The sequence below is a fragment of the Caretta caretta genome, chromosome 17, assembly GCF_965140235.1.
Source record: "Caretta caretta isolate rCarCar2 chromosome 17, rCarCar1.hap1, whole genome shotgun sequence".
Taxonomy (NCBI): Eukaryota; Metazoa; Chordata; order Testudines; family Cheloniidae; genus Caretta; species Caretta caretta.
The window spans coordinates 5598763-5621245 of record NC_134222.1 but is presented as its reverse complement, the minus strand read 5'-3'; the positions used below and the strand labels follow the sequence as shown (position 1 = coordinate 5621245).

At 39.7% G+C, this 22483-nt stretch overlaps 1 protein-coding gene across 6 annotated transcripts in view; it reads right to left on the bottom strand.

Moving 5' to 3' along the window:
• Positions 1-22483, bottom strand: part of VMP1 (vacuole membrane protein 1) — an 88412-nt gene that overhangs the window by 21212 nt on the left and 44717 nt on the right. For all 6 annotated transcript variants that reach the window (XM_048824044.2, XM_048824049.2, XM_048824046.2 and 3 more), the window contains one exon: positions 4191-4271. In XM_048824044.2, the coding sequence (XP_048680001.1) occupies positions 4191-4271 (81 nt within the window). The remainder of the gene's footprint in view (positions 1-4190; positions 4272-22483) is intronic.

Sequence of the window (22483 nt, the reverse complement as noted above, 5' to 3'; positions counted from 1 at the left end):
AGCTGCATCTTGACCACACTAATGACCATCTTACTTATAGAAGGCTACTAACTGGATTTACCTAGTCTAGAGATGTATTGCTCTCACAAAACAAGTTTACACTAGTTTATAAGGTGGGTTTTTTTTTTAAAATTACATTAGCCAATACATTGTAACTATTACATGAAAACAGGGCTGTCAATCGCAGTTAACACAAGCGATTAACGCAAAACAAATTAACTAGATTAAAAAAAGTCACAATTAATTGCAGTTTTAATCAACTGTTAATAATAGAATACCAATTTAAATTTATAATAGATATTTTTGGATGTTTTTCTACATTTTCAAATCTAAGGTGCCCCAAGTACTGCTATTCTCATAGCTGAAGTTGCGTACCTTAGATCGATTCCCCCCCCAGCGTAGACCAGGCCTTAGTGATTGGCTGAACAAGAAGTAGGACTGAGTGGACTTGTCAGCTCTAAAGTTTTACATGGTTTTGTTTTTGCATGCAGTTATGTAACAAAAACAAATTTTACATTTGTAGATTAGAACTGCAATTAATTGCGATTATTTCTTTTAATTGTTTGACAGCCTTACATGAAAACCATAGCATAGATGGGGCAAGTTGTATCTGAACATGCGTTAGCTAGGGGGAACCTAGGGTTTCTCTCAACCAGCTAACAACTGTTAAAATACAATTTGACCTGTCTACGTTAGGGTGTTAAAACAGGTTAGTTAAAATGTGTTAGCTAACATGTGCTGTCTTAACACGGGACGTCAGAAAAAGCAAACCACAGGATGTGAAATTCTCACTGGCCTAATGTAGGGATCTCTTAGGGCTGCTTTTGCTATTCAGTTCATAAACTGGAGAGCCCTCGAAGATCTAGACAAGCTATCTGGGCTCAAAGTAGTGGTAAAGGGCTAGTTAGTTGATAGGATGCCAAATAAATTGCTATTAATGGAATCCAATGGTGGGTAGTCCTTGGAGGTTAGGTAGGGATAGCGGATATCACAGGCTAGGTTAATCCTGCTATATAGCCTTGTCTTCACTAGGAAAATGTGTGTGTTTTAACATGCGTTAACTAACGTGTTAACATTCTAATACAGACAAGGTAATTTATAGTTTTAACACGTGTTAGCTGGATGAGGTTTATTCTATGGGTTAAAGCTACAGATTGCATTGTCCATACTAGGGTTACAAGTTAACAAACAGGTTAAAAACATGCTTTTTTCCCCTAGTGAAGATGTCAGACTCCCCAGGGTTTGCCCAACTGTGAGCATAGTCCTGTCCAACAACAGAATAACTTGGGAACACTGGGCAAATACTATTTATGGCCAAGTGGCTGCAGCTTCCTCAAAATAAGAGCTGCAGGAATTATCTTCAGGATAGTAGCAATGATTCATCTCAAATTGCCATTGAATAAAACTGTGGCCAATGAGCCCTGTTGGCTGAGCTTGTGAGGCTTTTGACACAAATATGGAGTTGAGTGTGTCTCTAATGTGATAATTTTGGAACGCTGCACAATGCCCCCCACCCCCATCTCAACTCTGCATATCTTCCCAATACAGTTTACAATGTCAAGACCCTGAATGACTTATCTCCCAGCCAGAAAACAAAAGTAGTAAGAATGATGGGGAGAAAAGGAGATGCACACAGAGCCCCTTGCATGTGGCAAGGTGAGGCGAGGGAGGAGAGACAGAGCCTCTGGCATGGGGAGATTCAGGGAGTCCCTGAAATAGAGAAGGATGAGAAGAGGGCACACAGGGAGCCTGTGGTGGGAATGAAAAAATGCAAGGAGTCTCTGCTGTGCACAATGATTTGGTCAACAAAGCAAGCCTCCCTTGAACTGTCCAATGTCTTCCTTGAAGCATTGCCCATGAGAAGTTTATAGCATGCTGTCTTCGTAATGTTTTCATAAGCAAAATTCAAAAATTACATTTTAAAAAGGAATTCATCCCTTAGTGTACACTAGAGTCATCCAGAACATCCACATGCATGAAAACAAACCACATACTATTCAGCAGAAGCAGACTGAGCTGGTAGAGGCTAACTCACATTTAAGATACAATGCACCTGAGTTGGTATTACTGCATTACACTAAGAAAATGACTGAACATTAAGCAGAAGCATCACTAAGTAACATTCTCCCCCCAGGTTTACATATTCTCCTACTTTCCAGATATCCACATTTCACCCAATCCAACTGCTCTGATAAGTCATCTCTACCATTTTGAAATTGCTTTGTTTAATGAGAAAAACAGACAAATTAGTTTATTCAGTAATGTCTTACGAGATAGTGACTGCAGAATGATGCGTCAGACCTGACAATGGTGCAGTCTAAAGGCGTACTAATTTGAGAGATTTGAAGAGTATAATTCAGCTCGGTGATCTAGAGCTACACCAGGGATAGTAAATAGGTGGACTGCACGAAAAATCTGCACAGCCAGATCCCTTTGAATGGACCCCTAAATCTTTCTATTTATTTATGATTGTTTTTTTGGTTTTTTTTGTATTATTTTCTCTGGAGTCTGGCCCTTGACTATACCTGGATGAAGAAATGTGGACCCTGACAAAAAATAATCGACTCCCCTGACCTACACTCTGAACACTATAGAGTTCAAAAGCTTAACAAATGGGAAGGAGGTTGCCAGCTACAAGGTAATAAGGGTCATGCCAGGAACTGTAATCAGATTGATCTTTGCAAGTAAACATAAGGGCCCTAACTTTTACAAATTATTATTCGCCACCTCTAAAGTTCTGGAAGCTAATAAAGAAGCTAGGATCACAGGGGATGCAGAAGGATGGCAACAGGTCTCAACTGGAATATGCAATGCACCCCCAACAATAATCACATCTGTCAGCAACAGCAGGGAGAAAAAAAAAATCCAGCTTCTAGTTTGCTTTCAGAGTGAATTTTAAGGTGCTGGATTAAAACCCTACAAGGTGTGAGACATTGCTACTTTTGCTTCCCCTGTGTAAGGGCACTACCAGAACCATAAGTGGAGGTGCTTGAACCAACAGCCCCCTGGTTTAGAGAACAGGAGGCTGCTAGAGGGCTGTGACTTTACAATTCACTCCCATTCCTTAGTCCATTTGCTCTCTCAGGCTCCTTAGGATAGGGTGAGCTGAAGGAATGTCTTGTGGACACATTTTGGGGAATCACTGTGGGTGACTATTTTAATCTGGTTGTGTTTTGTATGGGCAGTTTTATGTATTTGGGGGATGTTTCTATTCCTGCTTCTTGTACATCATGTAGAAGTGCAGAGAACTATTAGCACAGGGACATCTTCAGAAATGAAAACAAGGCTTTAACAGGACCTGTGGGTAGTGCCTGAACCAGCCATAACAAACCAGGATACAGGTTCTTTATGGCTAAACCCCCAGAAATCAGAACTGGTTCACTCTAGGGAACCAGGATAGGAGCAGCAGGCCTGCTAACTCCCTAATCACAGGATAGTGGGCAACATGGCACATGCTTGCATTAGACAAGACCTATACAGATTAATACAGAGTCTGCTGCCTGTTATGAAGTAGAGGTTTATGGGCATTTAACTTGCTTTTAAGAATACCTGTGTTTGTTCTGCTGAAAACTTCAATATGAGGCACACTAGACCATAAATCTTTCCAATTCTTAGGAAGCAGCATCATCACAATATGCATCAGGTTTCACTGTAACAAGCTTTACCATATAACTAATCACTGCATCTTGTGGATAGCAACAAGCTATCCTGAAACTCATAAGAAAGCCCTGAGTTGTGGGTTGTTTGGGCTTTCTTAAATTTATTAAAAATCTTCCTTGAAAGAATGCATCTCCCTTGTTTTGTTCTCACTGCCTCATTAATCCAGCTCAGTTTTTAGTTTTTGATGAGAGCTGAGACATCAAGGAAACAAAACATTAAGCTCTTCGGGGCAGGGGCCATCTTTGTTCTGTGTTTATACACTGCCTAGCACAATGGGTTCTGGTCCATGACTGCGGCTCCTATGTGCTACCACAAATAATAATTACCACCAACAACACTCCATTCCCCCACTATGGAGAACAGCTCTTGTTTGATGAACGTGAAGATTAAAACTGGGTTTCTAAAAACCAGACTAAGCCACGGACAATTTAGTATTATTTCACTGCAGGTAAGTAATAAATTCCAGACACATTATTCACATTTCTGTGACACTTCCCCGCCCACAAACTTTGTTATTGGAATGAGCTTACTGAAGCACAGGCCAAAATGCCAAAGAATCCAACCTTCTGCACCAGGCTCTGGACGGCCAGTTTAGCTCGGGAGGCAAAGTCCTGTAAACAAGGAAGCAGGGCATTAATAAGGATGAAAATTAAATGAAAGCATCTCTAAGCACCATACAGCATATAATTTCATATTCTCAAACCTGTCCTCTAGGGTTTGTATTTTACAAATGAGTAATTAGAGAGCTGTTAAGACAAGAAAGCAAATTTGACACGTCAGTGAACCAAACATTCATCATGTTTAGCCAAGTTGAAATTCTGAACATTTACAGTTACCTGTTTTTAGCTTTTCCTGCAGACATGACTCTTCCAAACTCTGTAACATGGGTAAGGATTACTCCATTACAGAATAATAGTATATTTTCCCTTTCACACCCTTGAGTTGCTGCTGCCACTCCTGTACTACTCCTCATACACGCAGAAGAGGTTAATCCCTGCAAGGCTATCATCAATCTCTCACAAATGGTAGGGGGTACTTTTAGAAGGTGAGGTTAGCACACAGTATTTCCATAATACCTCACATCTCTACCACTATGGAAAGACACTCTCAAACCAGGGTCTCCAACAACATATGCTCCTGGTTGCTACAACAATTGAGATTCTGGGGCTCAATCAAAGTTAATGGCAACACTCTTACTGATGTTACTGGAGCTAGGATTTCACCCCTGAGATTTAAAAAGCAATGAAGAAGGTGATCATGTCAATGTTAAGCCTATATTCCCTCTGCATCAGAGCCATTCTAACTGCATGTAGCCTACACCCAAAATGTATTTCTGTGAACAGTGCCATAATGCATTTAAATGACTAAAGTCTATAAAAATGACAGTGATGAACAGTTCTGTTCTGTCTCCCACAAATGCCTTAATCTAAATGCTTTATCATTAATAAAAAGACAAGGTGGGTGAGGTAATATCTTATCAGATCAACTTCTGTTGGTGAAAGAGACAAGCTTTTGAGCTATGCTACCTCACCCATCCTCTCGCTAATATTCTGGGACCAACATGGCTACAATTATCACTAATAAGACTGTAAAATACTGATTTCAGTCACTTAAAACACAATAGCTTTGTCATTTAATGTGCTGTTTACTTTCTGATTTTTAAAGTCAGAGAAACATTTGACATAAAAAACCTTAGAGTGTCTGTCGCTTTATCTAATAGACAATAAAATGGCTATTTTAAAATCAAAGGTACTATAAAATGTAATCCCACAGAGGTAAATTAATTCCATCTAAATTTAGGAAGTAAAACAGAAACCTGCTGGAATATACAATTGTTGTTCAAATTAAAACGGGTCTGTTTAAGTGGATCCATGTTCAAAGACATCTATTCAGGCTTAGAACAAACTGTACAATATAAAATGGGAATACTTTGATATTAGGGTGCTTAAAATTGGGGGAGTTCTCATTAATAAAATAATCTGATTCCGTCAAAAGTAAGATATTACATATGTTTTTATATTAAGTTACAAAGATTGTTAGACACAACCTCCTTTCATAGCAAGCATCTTGCCTAACAATCTGATTATTAAACATACCCCTTGCCCCTTTTCATGGCTAGATATGCTAATATAATTCAACCTTATTCTCATTATAACAACAGAACCTTTGGAACGGCAAGCTAACACATATGAACAGAAAATATTTTTCATGAATAATAGCAAGCAGATGGATGCGATTCACGGGTGCACACATTTTTGAAGTAAAAAAATTAAATATTTAAGCAACTTAATATTTATTCCACATATTGGTCACCTTTGTTATAAAGACCTTTTCTATAACATTGCGTCTTTACTCCAAATTACAGTAAAATAAAACCCATTCATTATGGCACTTTTTAACCAACAAATTTGGAGGATCCTTAGTAATTTACTGAATTCTTTGGGTTGGAATGGTAATTTTAGGTTTAAAGATACCTGCGTGACTGTGAAAAGCTTATTGTTCTAACATAAGTGTTTTTCTGTGTAAACACAATTATGTCACCTTTAAAATCCGTACAACAACTGTACTTAATGTGGGTTTTATACTTTGAGAAAAGTTCTCCATTTATAAATTCTATTCTTGTAGAAAGAGTGATCATTGAAATTTTCTGTTTTAAACTACTGTTTTTAGAACACTTCCAAATTAGGACTAGCAAAAATTAAAACAAATACTATAAATTAAAGAAAATAGAAAAACAAAGAAGTGGGATTTTTATACCTCTCATAATGGGGCATTTAGTGATTATGTGGATTTTTTTTTAAATGTGCCCACCCGATACTCTATTTTAGTATACTTTAGTGGGAAATTTTGCTATATGAATAGTAATAACATCTCTTATATAGCATCTCATAACCCACTATCTACACTGTCTATTGACAAATAAAATACGATAGAATAGTTATATTTAAAACTCCTTCCAATTTGTTTTCTACTTTAAGTTTACAGGCTATTGAAACCACAAGTAGGTTACAAACAAGTGCCCGTTCCTGCTCCTGTTTAAATCTTAAGACTCCCAGTGACTTCACTGGGACTAACAATTTAAATTTGGGAAAGTATCTATAAATATTGCATATTTTTACTTTCTCATCTTTATGCTTTGAACTCTCTTCCCAAGAAAAAAAAGAGTCTGAGAAGAAGCAGTTTATTATACTAATGATATGGAAATGCATATTTGAAACATTTCATGGTACCATCTTGCCTTTTAGATAAATAGAGAAACTACTGCAAGATTATCAATGCTTTCCACCATTTTATCTTCTATTTTTGCATTTATAAGAAATTATGTTAAGGGGTTTTGTGTTACCAGACTTTCTGGATAAAGCAACCAGGGAAATTCTAGGCATTAAAGAAAGCAGCTTGTTATGCAATAATTACAAAAATATACCTACATTTTAGTCACCAGTTAAAAGTTGTGGCTGTAAATAACAACTGATCTATGGAGTAGGATAGACCAAAACTTTTCATATGTCAAACACGTTGCTCTTGATTAGTCTGGGTGGCTGCTTCTCATACTAAAATTTCTTCAAAATTATTTCTGAATTGAAAACAAGTATGGAACAGTTTAATGTATAAGCACTTGTAAGAGAAGTGACACATGTAAGGATCTCATTTGCTCAGTACACACACAATTTCCACTAAGGTTAATGTGAGTTAGGCGTGAGCAGAGAGGAAGTGAGACCCTTTTAAAATTTCACTATGATCACACAGCCACCAATAAAAGTCATTAAGTGCAACACAAATTAAGGAAAAAACAGCCATTCCAATGGCCTAATGAAGAACAACGTGGAAATACTGTTTTAAAAGCGTACCTGCTGTCAATTTTATTTATGTTGGAAAAAGCTTATTAAAGTATTGTTAAAAAAGGCAATTTTACTTCAAAAGCAGAATGTACATCTTTGTTGAAAGGATAAACTAAAGAAAATGCTGCCATCTGCATAGGAATTTCATAAGATGCTGCTCTAGGTATTTAACAATATTGGATATGATCATGACACTTTCAGTTCCTATTTTGCCAACTGTTTCACAATGTTCATGGAATTAAAGTGACATTTGCACTTTAAACCTATTAAAGTTTTTACAAAGTATTGTATTAAACTAGATTTAATATATCTTTAAAATAATTTTATAAGACATTAAAATCCAGTTACTCAAACAGGTATGTGCTATATTACAACAGAAGTAGATTGCATGTAATTTTTACTATTATATGTTTATGAGTTAGAATTTGAAACAAACCCTCTCGCAAAAAAGCTGTGAGGTAACATTTAGCAAAACATTTAAAGAACATAATTATAATACAACTGAATTACAGATAGATTTTGAGTCTCTGTTAAGTAGCATAAACATAAATTAACATTTTACTTTAATTTTTTTTAAAAAGTAAATGGTCATGCTTTAATGATGTTTGTAATCTGATACAATCACCTACAATCAAAAAGTGAACAGTCTGACTTAAATTAAAATATTTTCTTCCAGAGAGGAACAAAACATTTTCCATTTCAGAAAGCGTGATTTACAAAAATTAAGGACAATTGTAAAAAGCTCATTTTATTCTTCTTTTAAAGCCTTTTTTCAGTAGTAACTGTAAAATATTCCATGTTATAGACAACTTTAGTTATTTAGTTTTCATGTCAACTATTTTCAGTTTAAGATTCTCTTTCTTTCTCCTGTTTTTTTCATTATGTTTAAAATAAACCTTAAAAATACAGCACTATTTTAAGTTGAAAAAAATTAAACGAATTTTATCTGTGTCTATGGTCTGTACATTTTATGCTTTACTCCAAACTAAAATAAAATCACAGCTACGTAAGTATACTGGATAGCAATATACAGGTTAGAATCACTATAAAGTTATGCAGTTGCAGGGTTTAGCAGTTTATTTTAATGAAAACAAATGCAGAAAACTTTATTGCTTCCTCAAATTTAATTTGTCAATTCTTTAGAACATCTGCAATAATAAAAAAAACCCTCATAAGTTTCATTTCTCAGACACTACAATCATCAGTTTCACAACTTTTACCTATTTCACAATACAAGCGCACAAGAGAAAAGACTGATGTTGGGAACAGTTTCTTTTCCAATACATTCTTCAGTGTTTAATAAAACAATTAACTCTCATATAATTAATCTATTTCTTACTTTAAAATAAAGAAATGCATAAAGTTCAACTACTTACAGGCAAAACATATTCCCCCAAAATTAAAGAATCTAGACTTTCCTCTCTTCTCCTCTCCGCTACTATGATTCATTCACCCTAACATTACAGTACTGTTTTTTACTCACTATGTTGCTATCAAAGAAGATTTGTTTTTGGTTTGGGAATAGATTTCCTGTGACTACTGCAAGACAGGCCAGGGAAGGTTAAAAGATTATATATTACTTCACTGGGTTAATCATCAGATCACAAGAACTGGAATGGAAATAAGCATCATCAAAAAATAGGCAATGTTGAAATACTGAATCACAGGTCTCAACTGGCGGTTTTAGAAGTTCTGCTTCAGATCTGCCTTTTGTGAAAAAGTGACTTCCTAAAGTACAGTTTATTGATGCTAACATTTTGTTATTACAAGTTGCAGGCAAACAAAATCAAGGGGAAATTAAAAAACAACCAAACCTTTTGCTTCTCAGCAAGCTTTACCAAGAGGATCCAGCTCACAACCCTATGGCACTGCTTTGTGTATATCTTAACACAGACCATTTGCCACTATAAAAATCACTGTTCATCAAATTGTACATAAAATAATTCTGTGCCTCATCTGCAAGGCCTCTCTTCATTCCCATGGCTTGTTTTGTTTCCATTTTTACAAAATTTGTAGTCACATTTCCTCTCTTCCTTCCTTCATTTTAAAATATGAGTGTTTCCTTGCTTTTACGAGAAGGACAAAATTATACTGGACTTTAAAGCATTCTCTTCAATGTATTAGCTAAGTAGATGCATTTCCAGCAGCATAAATCACTTCCTGTTATTGATTCAGATTCTGAATATACAAATGTGTACACAAAATAGTAATTGGTGAATCTTAAAGGACAGATTGGTTTGGGTTTCAGAATGTGAAATGGCCAAATTTCAGGCAACGCTATGCTTTCTTAATCTTTAAAAGAGAGTGAGACTCATCTAGTTCAGGTTTCAGAGTGGTAGCCGGGTTAGTCTGTATCAACGAGGAATACTTGTGGCACCTTAGAGTAACAAATTTATTTGAGCACAAGCTTTCTGTGGGTTAAAATCCACTTCATCAGATGCATGCAGTGGAAAATACAGTAGGAAGATATATATATATATACACACACACACACACACAGAGTACATGAAAAAATGGGTGTTGCCATACACACTATAACGAGAGTGACCAATTAAGGCGAGTTATTATCAGCAGGAGAAAAAAAACTTTTGTAGTAATAATCAGGATGGTTCATTTCCAACAGTTGACAAGAAGGTCAGAGTAACAGTAGGGGGGAAAATAAGCATGGGGAAATAGTTTTACTTTGTGTAATGACCTATCCACTCCCGGTCTTTATTCAAGCCTAATTTAATGGTGTCCAGTTTGCAAATGAATTCCAATTCAGCAGTCTCTCATTGGAGTCTGTTTTTGAAGTTTTTTGTTGTAATATTGCGACTTTTAGGTCTGTAATCAAGTGACCAGGGAAATTGAAGTGTTCTCCAACTGGTTTTTGAATGTTATAATTCTTGACGTCTGATTTGTGTCCATTTATTCTTTTACGTACAGACTGTCTGGTTTGGCCAATGTCCTTAGCAGAGGGGCATTGCTTGCATATATCATATTGGTAGATGTGCAGGTGAATGAGCCTCTGATAATGTGGCTGACGTGATTAGGTCCTATGATGGTGTCCCTTGAATAGATATGTGGGCAGAGTTGCCAATGGGCTTTGTCGCAAGGATAGGTTCCTGGCTTAGTGTTTTTGTTGTGTGGTTGCTGGTGAGTATTTGCTTCAGGTTGGGGGGCTGTCTGTAAGCAAGGACTGGCCCGTCCCCCAAGATCTGTGAGAGTGAGGGATCATCCTTCAGGATAGGTTGTAGATCCTTGATGATGCGCTGGAGAGGTTTTAGTTGGGGGCTGAAGGTGACGGCTAGTGGCGTTCTGTTACTTTCTTTGTTGGGCCTGTGCTGGAGTAAGTGACTTCTGGGTATTCTTCTGGCTCTGTCAATCTGTTTCTTCACTTCAGCAGGTGGGTATTGTAGTTGTAAGAATGCTCGATAGAGATCTTGTAGGTGTTTGTCTCTGTCTGAGGGGTTGGAGAAAATGCGGTTGTATCTTAGAGCTTGGCTGTAGACAATGGATTATGTGGTGTGGTTTGGATGAAAGCTGGAGGCATGTGGTCAGTGGGTTATAGCACATAGCTAACTGAAAGTTACTGAAGAGCTCTGAACATTAACAATATGGGGCTGCAGCCGGTAACCCTTACATGGGCAGTCCCTACAGCTTCAATGGGACTATTCATGGGAATAAGGCATAGTCCCTCAAGGGACTACAAGACTGGGCCTATGGTAATCGTGTAACACTGCAGAGAATTAGATCTTCCAACATACTGAGAGTTGCAATGAGTTGTGCAGAGTATTGAGATAAGGTGAATATGTCTCCCTTTCACAAATTTGTGCACTACTTGCCATTCACTTGTGTCCAGCAGAAAAACTGCCACTGTGGTGCTAGCAGTCAGTCACTGTAGGCTCTGTTTTGGAGTTATGGCTTCCACAAGACAAGTCAATTAAAAAGAGCCGGAAAGAATAGCAGGACCAGAGGTTGGTTCATTAATATTTGAATATAGAATCTAATACATACACAAGAGATCCATAGACATCTATAAGGAAGACTGCTTTTTGAAAACAATTACTTAAGTTGGCGCTCTCATTTTGACCAAGCACAAGTGCATCTATTTGCCCATCTAAGCATTCTAAGCACATGTCCACATGGTGCGGCCAGGTGCACTACAGGGGTGTGATTTCTGACGTGTTTACACAGACCAATTAATGTGCAACACATTAGTGTGCACTGCTGCACTTTGTAGACACCCCCTAATACGCCCATCATTGTGATATCCAGGGGCACAAGCATAAAGAAGTTTTATCAAGTGGGAAATATATATACAGTTTTCCTTAGGCTTGTGAAGTTTATGAGCCTTGCTACAACACAGAAAATACAAAATTATGAGGCTCTACATATTTTAAATATAATGGTTTTTAAAATGGTTTGTTTGTAGGTTCATTTGTAGATTTATTCAGCAGTTTTAAGGCAAAGGGAACCATTGTGCGACCAATTCGGTCTCAATTAGCATTACTGCTTTATAAAGATCTGAATGGACTGGCCCTGATTAAACTCAAGACTTCCTCCTGGAGCTTCCACCTGATGGATTTTTGCACTCGCATTCCACCAGCACTTAGGGGTTTTGCCACGATGCCTAAGTCATTAGGTGATTTTGGAAACAGTGCCTAGAATGAAGGCTTGGGAGGAAGTCAGTGACAGAAGGTTTGCCTTAAGCAACCGCCCAGCAGAGCAGCTTAGCAAAAGAGGGTCTTTAAAGTTCAAACAAAAATACTTGGAGGTATTTTATTAAGTGCAGGCTTTGCTGTATTTAACAATGAAAGCTGGGATTGTTGGTGGAAGTTTAACGGCTGATATTAAAACAGGAGTAATTTGGGGTCTGAATTCAGTAACTGTTGAGGGCACCCAGCCTCTTCTAAGATCAGGACCTTTGGCATTCCCATCTCGCGATAAAGACATCTACATAGTCATGACCTATCCTAGTGTTGACCCAGCTGCCACACCTCTCAGTAAGAGTGTGTAACTCACATAAAGGGCAGTTCTACGCAGGAGTGCATAGACCTCCAAAGTTTGATTTCTAATTGGGTTGTAATGTTCATTACTTGCCAGAAGTTTAAAATTAATTTACATTGTGCAAGATAGGATAAAAATCATCTAAAGAAGGAGTACATTCTTCCTAAAAAGAAAACATATGAAATTAGTTATGGATTATTAAAATTAAAAATTCTTGAAGTCTTAAGTGCTGCCTACAAAGACAGAGCTCTTTTTTCATTTAAAAATCTGAGGTATGTTAAAAATGAGCTTCACAATATTGTGTTTCTTCAGGCTTTCTATTCTAACACAATGGAATCAAACAGAATTTATGGAATAAAGACCATTTGTGGTTAGGCAGTGAATTCTAAAATTTCAGTGGACAGAGAGGGATTAACAACTCATCGGAATAAGATGTTCCTAAATGCAAGAGCATTCAAAGTGCTAGTTATAGGTTCATATATTACAGCATATACAAGCCAAGAATGCAGCACAGCAGCTACCATGTCTACTGATTAGTACATCATAATCTAGACCCAAAATGTTGAAACTGGTCGCTGTTTTTATCTGCAAAGTGATGAACTCCCAAAGGCAGCCAATGGTGCACATTACAAACCCAAAATTAAAAAGATAAGTGTGAAAATACACACAAGAACACCAGGTATTAGAGAACACAGAGTAAAATATTAATATTGGAAATTTATAAGAATAAAAGGATGACTGTAGCAGGGTGGCTACCCCACTCCTAAAATAGAAGGGGTTAAAAGCAGCCCTGGAGAGGGCTGTGGCTGGCTAATTGGGGAATCAGCCACAGCGGGACCATGCCCCAATCAGGCCCCAGCTGGCCTGTATAAAAAGGCTGTGAGCCAAAGGCCCAAGGAGTCTCTCTCCAGGCTGGGAGAGAGCAGGGCCTAGCTACCTGCCTGACAGGGTACTGATGGTGGTGCAGTGCTGGGGAAGGAGCAGGCTGAGTGGGGGCGCTCCAGGCTGGCAACTCCCCAGGCTGTAAGGCCCATAGAGGTATTGGGAGGCAGAGGAAGGCAACAGGTCCGAACCCCCTTGTCTATGATGAGTGGCTTTTACACTGCAGTCTGCTACAGGGAGCGGGGTGTTGCTGATGATTGGCAATAGCCCAGACCGAGGCAAGGAGGGGATAGTGGGTTCCCCAGGAAGGGGAGACCCAGAGGCAGAGTGTGGGGGGTGCTGCCAGGGGGCAGAACCCCAGAGAAAGGGGCACCGGGATCTGTGAAGGACACTGGGGCCAGAGCTGTGGCAGCTCACCAGCCTGCAGAGGGCGCTCCACTCTGGAAAAGAGCTAATTCCCAATGACCAGCAGGAGGCGCCGCAGGGGTGAGTCTGCTCCTTTACAATGACCTATGTAAACTAGACTCTAGTATTACAGTTCTGAGGCAGGCAAGAGTCTCACTACCTTCAATGGAAATTTTGCTTGTGTAATGATTACAGAATTCAGCCAGTAGCAGGTAAATAATCTATGCAACACTTGCACCATTCTTTTGGATTTTGGGAGGGAAGTTATAAAGGTGATTTAAAGTGACAAAAATAGATCTATCCCACATGGTATCAAACTGCCACATTGGCAATTCATGTGTACACACTATGGACTTCCTAAGAGGACCAAAGAGAGAGGAGAGGCACCGATGAGGAGTAGGGAGTTTAGATTGAGTGGGAACAGGCAGCTTAATTCGTTAATGGACTATTGCAAAGGAAATCTGTTAAATTAACCAAGATACGGAGCTTCTAATAAAGATTCTGTTCAACCCAATACAGGGTGGCAAACTGAAAACGCCACTGAACTATGGAAATAGAAGATTAGCAGCAGAGTATATCCGTGTACAGGCTGCCTGCCCCAAGTACTGTACTGACTGAAGAATACAGAACAGGGGTAGGCAACCTGCAGCACACGTGCCGATTTTCAGTGGCACTCACACTGCCCAGGTCCTGGCCACCGGTCCGGGAGGGGGCTCTGCATTTTAATTTAATTTTAAATGAAGCTTCTTAAACATTTTAAAAACCTTAATTTACTTCACATACAACAATAGGTTAGTTATATATTATAGACTTATAGAAAGAGACCTTCTAAAAAACGTTAAAATGTATTACTGGCATGTGAAACCTTAAATTAGAGTGACTAAATGAAGACTCGGCACACCACTTCTGAAAGGTTGCCGATCCCTGATATAGAACTACTCATCTCATGGCCAAATTGGGTATGTAATGCATCTGATGAAGAGTGTTCATAGTTTCCAGACCCCATGAGCAGCTGCTTGAAGCCAGAGTTGCTGGACTGGAGGAAGAGAGGGAGAGTTTTATTAAAAAGACAGCAAATAGGCACACTGTGGAGTGGGACCAACTCCAAGCTGCTTGCCCCAATCCTCCAAGTGAGGATGCCAGTCTCACAGTGGGAGAGAGCTAAAAACGGAATGGAAGGTCAAAGTCCTCATCTGGGACTCAGCTTCCAATAGAGGTAGAGGCAGCTGATTCTTCCTCACACGCCAAGGACTTGACTCCAGGATTTCAGAATACCGTTGTGAGATGCACAGGCCCCAGTGAATGAATGACCTATCATCAGAAATCTCAAAAGCTGGTTTTCTGGTGACCATAAAAACAGTTTGTGACTCACTTGCCAGGTGTAAAGGTGGCAGATCTCATGACACATTTAAAAAAAAAAATTCCAGTAAGTGCTTGGGGGGGGGGGGGGCGGGGGAGAGGAAAGAGAATTCAAGTCCTGTACACATGGTATCAATGATGGGTAAAGCACAAGAGAATGATCCTGGAAGCTACATTTACATTACTAGGAAGGCAGCTTTTGTCCAGGTCCTCTATTGTAGGCTTCTCTGAAATACTTCCAGTTCTGTGCAAAGGGCCAACGAGAGGGAGGAACGTTCAGAATCTGGGTGAGAAGATGGTGAAAAGATGAGGCTAAAACTTAGTTATCATAAAAGGAACTCTTTACGGAGAGGGGGACCTGTACAAGAGGGATGGGATCCATTTAACAGACATGGAGCCAGACTGATGGAACAGAAAATTAACAAGGTTTTGGACGATTATTTAAACTATAAATTAAGGGAAAGCTGACAGGTGCAAAAAGCATTGAAGCTGGACAAAGACACCTGCTAGGGATGCCCTAATACAATGGTACCGTGGAGAGAACAGAACTGCTGGCTGAACAGGAGTCTCTCAGGTACTATGGTGATGAAAGCCGTATAAGTACCTAGAGAAGAGTACAGGTTTAGATCAGAGGTAAATTCTAGAAAAGTAACAGAGTAATCATATTAAGGAGCCCAAATAAAAATGGGCATAAAGACAAAATAAAAATGATCAATTTCTATACACCAATGTAAGAAGCTACTAGGTAAACTAGAATGACTGGTAATGACTTTGGCCTACCTGAAATAGGCATACTACAACCCTTGGTTACAAGCTATAATGAAAGGATGGATTTGGTCGTGGAAGTGGGTAGTTACACAATACCTAAAAGATTTCATAGAATTTACTGAGAATATTTTAGAAGAGGGTGACCATGCAATAGATACTGTATAGAACAGGGGTGGGCAAACTACGGCCCAGATCTGGCCCGCGGGATTGCCACCCAGATGGTGCCGTGGGCCCCGCACTTCTCCTGGAAGCGGCCGGCACCACGTCCCTGCAGCCCCTGGGAGAGGGGGAGGCAGAGGGCTACATGCGCTGCCCTCACCTGTGGGTACCTCCCCCAAAGTTCCCATTGGTCACGGTTCCCTATTCCTGGCCAATGGGAGCTTTGGGGGAGGTACCCGCAGGCGAGGGCAGCGCGCAGAGCCCTCTGCCTCCTCTTTCTGGAGCCTGCACCCCGAACCCCTCCTGAACCTGAGCCCCCTGCTGCACCCCGAACCCCTCCTTCACCCCAACGCCCTGCGCCCCCAACTGCACCCCTCCTGCACCTCAACCCCTGGCCCTAAGCCCTCTCCCACATTCTGCACCCCCTCCTGAACCCTAACCCCCTGAGCCCTCTCGTACACCCTGCACCCCTCCTCTGCCCCAACCCCTTGCCCTGAGCCCCTTCCTGCACATTGTATCCCCCCCACAGCCTGCACTCCCTCCTGCACTCCAACCCCCTGCCCCAGCCCTACATTCATGGCCCTGCATGCAATTTCCCCACCCAGATGTGGCCCTTGGGCCAAAAAGTTTGCCCACCCCTGGTATCGATGCAAATCCCAACTAATAAGAATATACATATGGCAACTAAATTACACTATCAGCCTACTGATCAGGAAAAGGACATTCTCAGTACATGATGTTGAAGGAGATGAAAGAAACAATTAAGTAATAAAACAGTAATAAATGGCTAACATATAAAATTATCTATGTCAAAATGCAACAAAGGTTTGGAGGAACACATGAACTGGCTGTGTGTCTTAAGAAATATATCAATGCATTTCCACCACCAAATCTGCTCACATTAATGCCTTTCATGCAGCTTCCACATTATCTGAAGATACTGCCGATTCACTCAGGATGATGGAACAAGGCCTAATTTTGGTGCGTCACATATTAAGAGAGAAAGTAACTAAACTCAGTTCCCACCCCTTAAAAAAAAAAAGAAAGGGGGGCGGAAAAAGGGGGGGGGGGAGTTCTCTGATGAGAAACACAATTAACCTTATTGCCCTTACAGCACAGGAGTTTTGAAGGGGACTATTAAAAAGAAAAGGGGCGGAGAGTACCGCATAGGATACTAATGCTGTTCCGGTGCAGACTCTCAAGACACTCTAGTGATGAAGGCCATATATAACTAGATAGATGGGTACCTAGGTAGAAAAGGCCAGAACATAATGAAATGAGGTTTTCCTTGTAATGGCCATGACGATATATTTGATACTTTAAACCTGCATTTGAGCAGAAATAGGACCCTTACCAACAGTAACCCCTTGTGTGAAAAATAAGAGCTCTCACTAAAATCTGCGGATCTAGGTTGATCAGTGAAATGCACAGTACGCAATTTACTGCTAACTGCCTGAGCAGAGTAGCAAGAGAATAAAGAGTTCTGTTTTAATTAGACTCTTTGGAATAAGAGGCTATCTAATTTTCTTCATTACTCTATCCATCCTGGAGTAGGAAAGGCTTGGAATAATTTCCCCCATCCACCAAGCATCTTGGGATAAGGACTAGAAAATGTACTTGTGAACAGCCAGAACAAATTCTTACAACACCAAAATCCATAGTATCTCCAAAGCCTGCCTTACAAGTCTCAAGATAACAGCAATCCAGCACCAGTTCTATGGCAATGATCCATGGTGCTGAACGCGTTTAGGTCAGAGCTCAAAGCGAGTGGGAACTCCCACAAACTGAGCTCTGGCATTTCTCTCCAGCTGGATCTGAAGCTTTCTCACTTGTGAATTAAAAAAAAAAAAAAAAAAAAGTAAAGTTCTACTGTTTCATTTTAACCAGAAAGAAATTATGCAAAGAATGAAACACAATTAAAGGAAACAGTTTGAGGGAAGAGGAAGAAGCATGTCGTTTCAGAGTCTTATCAGATCTGCCCTCTAGTACACTAGCAATGTTCTACCACATCCCCAGCCCCCACTGTGCTCTGCTCCTCATCTCAGACCGGCGCTGGAGCATTACACGACTTACCCATTTCAGCACCTAGCACTTTACGTTTTCAAAGGGCTATACAGACATTACATACAATTTAATATTATTTCACTCATCACGGAATTAAGGGTACATGGGGTCTATACCCAGTTATTCCAGAGGTTCACTTCTTGCAAGAGATCTGGCAGCGTGTAGATCCTGCAATTTGTTCCATGGAAGACAACTAAGCATTTTTTCTATATTTGTCACATGGTAGAGAAGGCAGCCAGGCCACTGTTCTGGACAAGGAGGAGTCAGACCAGTGTTAAGTTAGTCACCACTGCTCTACTAGTGAAGAACAAGGAAGTATAGAAAACCTGCCAGACTCATTCCCATACATTAGGCAGTGACCCCCAAACCCCATTCTGTCCCCATCCTCTCTGAATGGTCTAACATCAATATGGTCTATTGATACTGCATCTGACAAGGGGTGGCTGCTCAACCACCATTATATAGCATCAAATTAAGGGTTCATCCATACTGAGGCTACAACCAGATTCCCATGGCCACAGGCAGCTGATCTAGCAAGCTGGTGTAACTAGCAGCAGCAGGACATCCTGAAAGTCCTGGCCTATCCAAATTTAAAAAATATATATTTTAAGTCTAGGATTTGAGCAAGATCTAGTTATTGTAACAAAGGCTCTTTGTGTCTGGAATGCAGTGAGATTGATTACCTACCCCTGTACGCCCACAATAAGGAAGGAAGCAATTTTGGATAACCGGATGAGCATAGTATGCAATGCTATTTCGTCCCCAGACAAATCCAAATAAAAAAAAAGTCACCAGCATTAAATATATATATTTTGTCCCTTCACAAGGAACTTGAAATCAAGAAAAAAACCAAACAAACAACAAAAAACTCAAAACAAAAACACAAGCAACAAAGATACTTAAATTATTAAAAACAGGCAAATAACCTATTACACAGCTGACCAGCCTCCCTACATGCAAGGGCTCCCCCAATAAACCTAATCGGCAGATGATGTACAGAGCTCAGCATATCTTGCCGCTTATTATTCATGGGAAGCAGACAGGGCTGCCAGATGACTTAAAGAGAAGTGGTCTGCATACCACTCTCCTACAAGGGTAAGGATTTAAACAGTGTTTGGAACAAGAAAAAATGTAGCCATTTTCTTGATGACACAAGAATTAATCTCTATTATTTATTGCAGGCTCCTATTGGGGGGAAGGGCTGGGTAGTACTTCAAGCATCTCCTTTTGATCTCTATCCTATACACTGAACATTGGGGTGTTCTTTTGTTTGACAGAACAGACCCTAGTATGGAGAGGAGTAGAAAAATGAACTTGCTTGAAGCTTTATATTCCAAACCATCTTTTAGAAGCTCCTTTTCTGACATGCAGCATGTTTTCCCAGTGACTTGTCTCCTCCAAACCACATAAGGCCAAAAACTCAAATACAATCCACATACGAAATGGTAACGAAAGCTTTGGGATGAACCTGATTGAAATTAGAGGGGAGTCCTAAAGGAAGATAAGATAAGGGATGAAGTACGGGAGCTAACAAAATCCTGGGTAAGGGAGTTTATACATCTGAATTTAAGGAACAGAGATCATGATTAGAAATTTCTGACTGGATACCAGCTCCCCAGAAAATGCAAACGAAGATTCGGAAATTTATACAGAAGTTACTGATTATTCTGCAGAGAACATAAAGAGAATTAATCTCATCTGAGACTGCGGTACTATACCTCAAGCGTTAAGGACAAATTGTGTCCTTAGATATGTACATGGAACACTCAGTGACAGCAACATGAATTCCCCCTGAACATCCAAGGGCAAGTTCAAACTAACTGCTCGTTCACAATTGCTATACAATAGCAGCTAGCAAGATCAGAAACTCACATTGTACTCTTTTTGGCATGATGGGCTTTTATTGCAAAATAACATGAGATTTGTAACTGGACTAATTTCTGCTTTCAGTGCTGATAGTGGGCCAGGCCATTTCAATGTGATCAAGACTTCTAACTTGGTGACTTTGTATTAGGAAGTTATTCATTTGCACGTTCCAGATTTAAAAAACATGGAAGCATGTAAAGAAGTTTTAGTGAATAAAGCCTCTACTGCATTTTGCAAAGGGCATTTCAAAGAGAAAACTGAAAAGACATCTTTAAATTAGTTTAAACAAAGGTAACCTAATGATTCCTACTGGTTTTTTCCTTATCTGTAAACAGGTGTGCAAATTAATAGAACAATGCAGGCACAAGACTGCTGTATTTATTGCCCATAACCAAAGAAATTCAAGCAAGAAAAAAGGCTTATGTTATTACTCATAGCTTCTATTGTCAACAGTCTGGCTATATTAACCCTTCATTGCCCCCTTTTCTTGGGAAGTCCTCTTTAATATGGTTTCCGAACTCAGGAAAGTTTTCACTGATCCTTTACAAAGCCCAGAACAATCTGCCATTCATCTCAAAGACAATACGGATACTAAAGATGATACTGCTATTTACTAGGGTCTTTCTCCAGTGAAAAATAATTTCATTCTTAGCTCACTATACAGCCCTGTATTTCACAGAAAGTTCTATTTTCAAGGGGAAGCTTCACCAGAGTTAGATCAGTGTGAACTTATATTTTTAATTCTGGCTCTGGTGAAAGGGTTAAAAAAGAACTCCCATACATGTATTAACAAATGCATGCATCAAACTTCAGGAATGCACAATGTGCAGACAAGCCTCCTGGTGGCCACCCATTAGGCAGCCTAGACCAAACGCTGAGAAAGAATCTCTTTCTTGTACAGCACAATTAATAAAGAGAGAGGACGCTGATGAGGGAAGGGGGCGATTGGAAGACTAAAGGAAACATGAAGAATGGCATTTGGAATTGGATCCAAACAAATACTTTCTGGGAAGGAAAAATGTAAAGAAAATGGAAGTGCAGCAAAAACAGTACAGTGGAAATCTTGACAACTCCCCATGCACTATTTTAAGCACAAAATTTTCTTGTAAAAAACCAAGGCAACAAAATAACCTTCGATCCAACAAGCTGGCAACCAAGGAAGCCTTTTAGAGAAGTCATACCTGAACACGATGGTTAACATTGTTTTAACCAAGAAACAGATCAATATTTAATTTAACCACAGACCGGCTCTACTTTGGTAATTACATAACATTTTGACTTATTCATGGCAGGTGCGTGAAGTCACAGTGCCCTGTCAGAACATACAGTGCTCCAGTCCTCAAAGCAACCATGGTTGGGTGTGGTGGTGTACTTTGCACTCTTATTTCTGAAACGAGAAACTCTACATTAAGGTGTGGAAAAGCAATCCTACTCAAGGCACAAAGCCTTTAAGAAATGCTAGAAAGACAGGTTTAAGCTCAGAGTTCATCAGTTTAACTCATTGCCGACAAGCAACATACTCTTCAGGCAGGAAGTTGTTCTATGGAACTCCTGACGCAATACAAACCAAAGCAGTTACAGTGAAGTTTAATACAAACCCTCTAGAGTCCACGTTGACAAATTCTTTAACAGGCCCTGTGGTTACAGGGAAGCTGGTTTCACTCTGAGTCACTCCTGTTCAAACAGTTTACTGGAAATGGAGGGGAGGGGGAATTTTCAGAGAAGTCATGTGATGGCCAGACAAACCACAACCAGTAAAGGTTCAGTGGAGTCAAAAACAGGTCCCAGCAACGGCTGATGCTCAGTGCACAGATGGCACTCAATCATTTACAATGAGTCCTGTTTTATCTCAGGGTTTATATGGTATTAACCCTTTTTCAAGTTTGTATTCTTTAAAGGAAGCCAGAACATAATTTGGAAAGTAAACAAACAGCAAGTAACCGATAGTAACACAGGCAACTAGCAAATATTTTTTTTACAAGGAAACTTGGCTCCCACAGCAGTGCACAGAAGCAAAGCCCAAGCACTCAAAGTGTAAATCATTAGTCCTTAAAGAATAAGCCACTTAAATATGAATCCAAAACACAGAAAGTCACTAACACTCAGATGTACAAAGAAGATTTAGTTAGTTATCAGGGCCCCTTTAGTTACATTCTCCTCTTAGTAGAGAGCAGCATGATACAGCAAGGGCCCACGCATTCGGTACTTTCATAGAGTTGTATTAAGTTGAATTAAGCTTTGTTTTCACCACAAACTTCATCAGCTTTTAAGCTGTTCAGTATGATACAGAAAGAGATTTAGACGTCAGAAAATACTCTACAAACAGTAACTATCATACTGGCAGAAACAGAGACAAAAAGCTTATATAGGAAACAGCACAGTTACATTTGCACTGTGTTATTGCCCATGCGCTGCTCCAGCACTGAGTAGTAGATTCAACTTCCCCTAATTGAGAGGTTGGTTTGAAAGGTTTCACCAATGATATTCCTCAT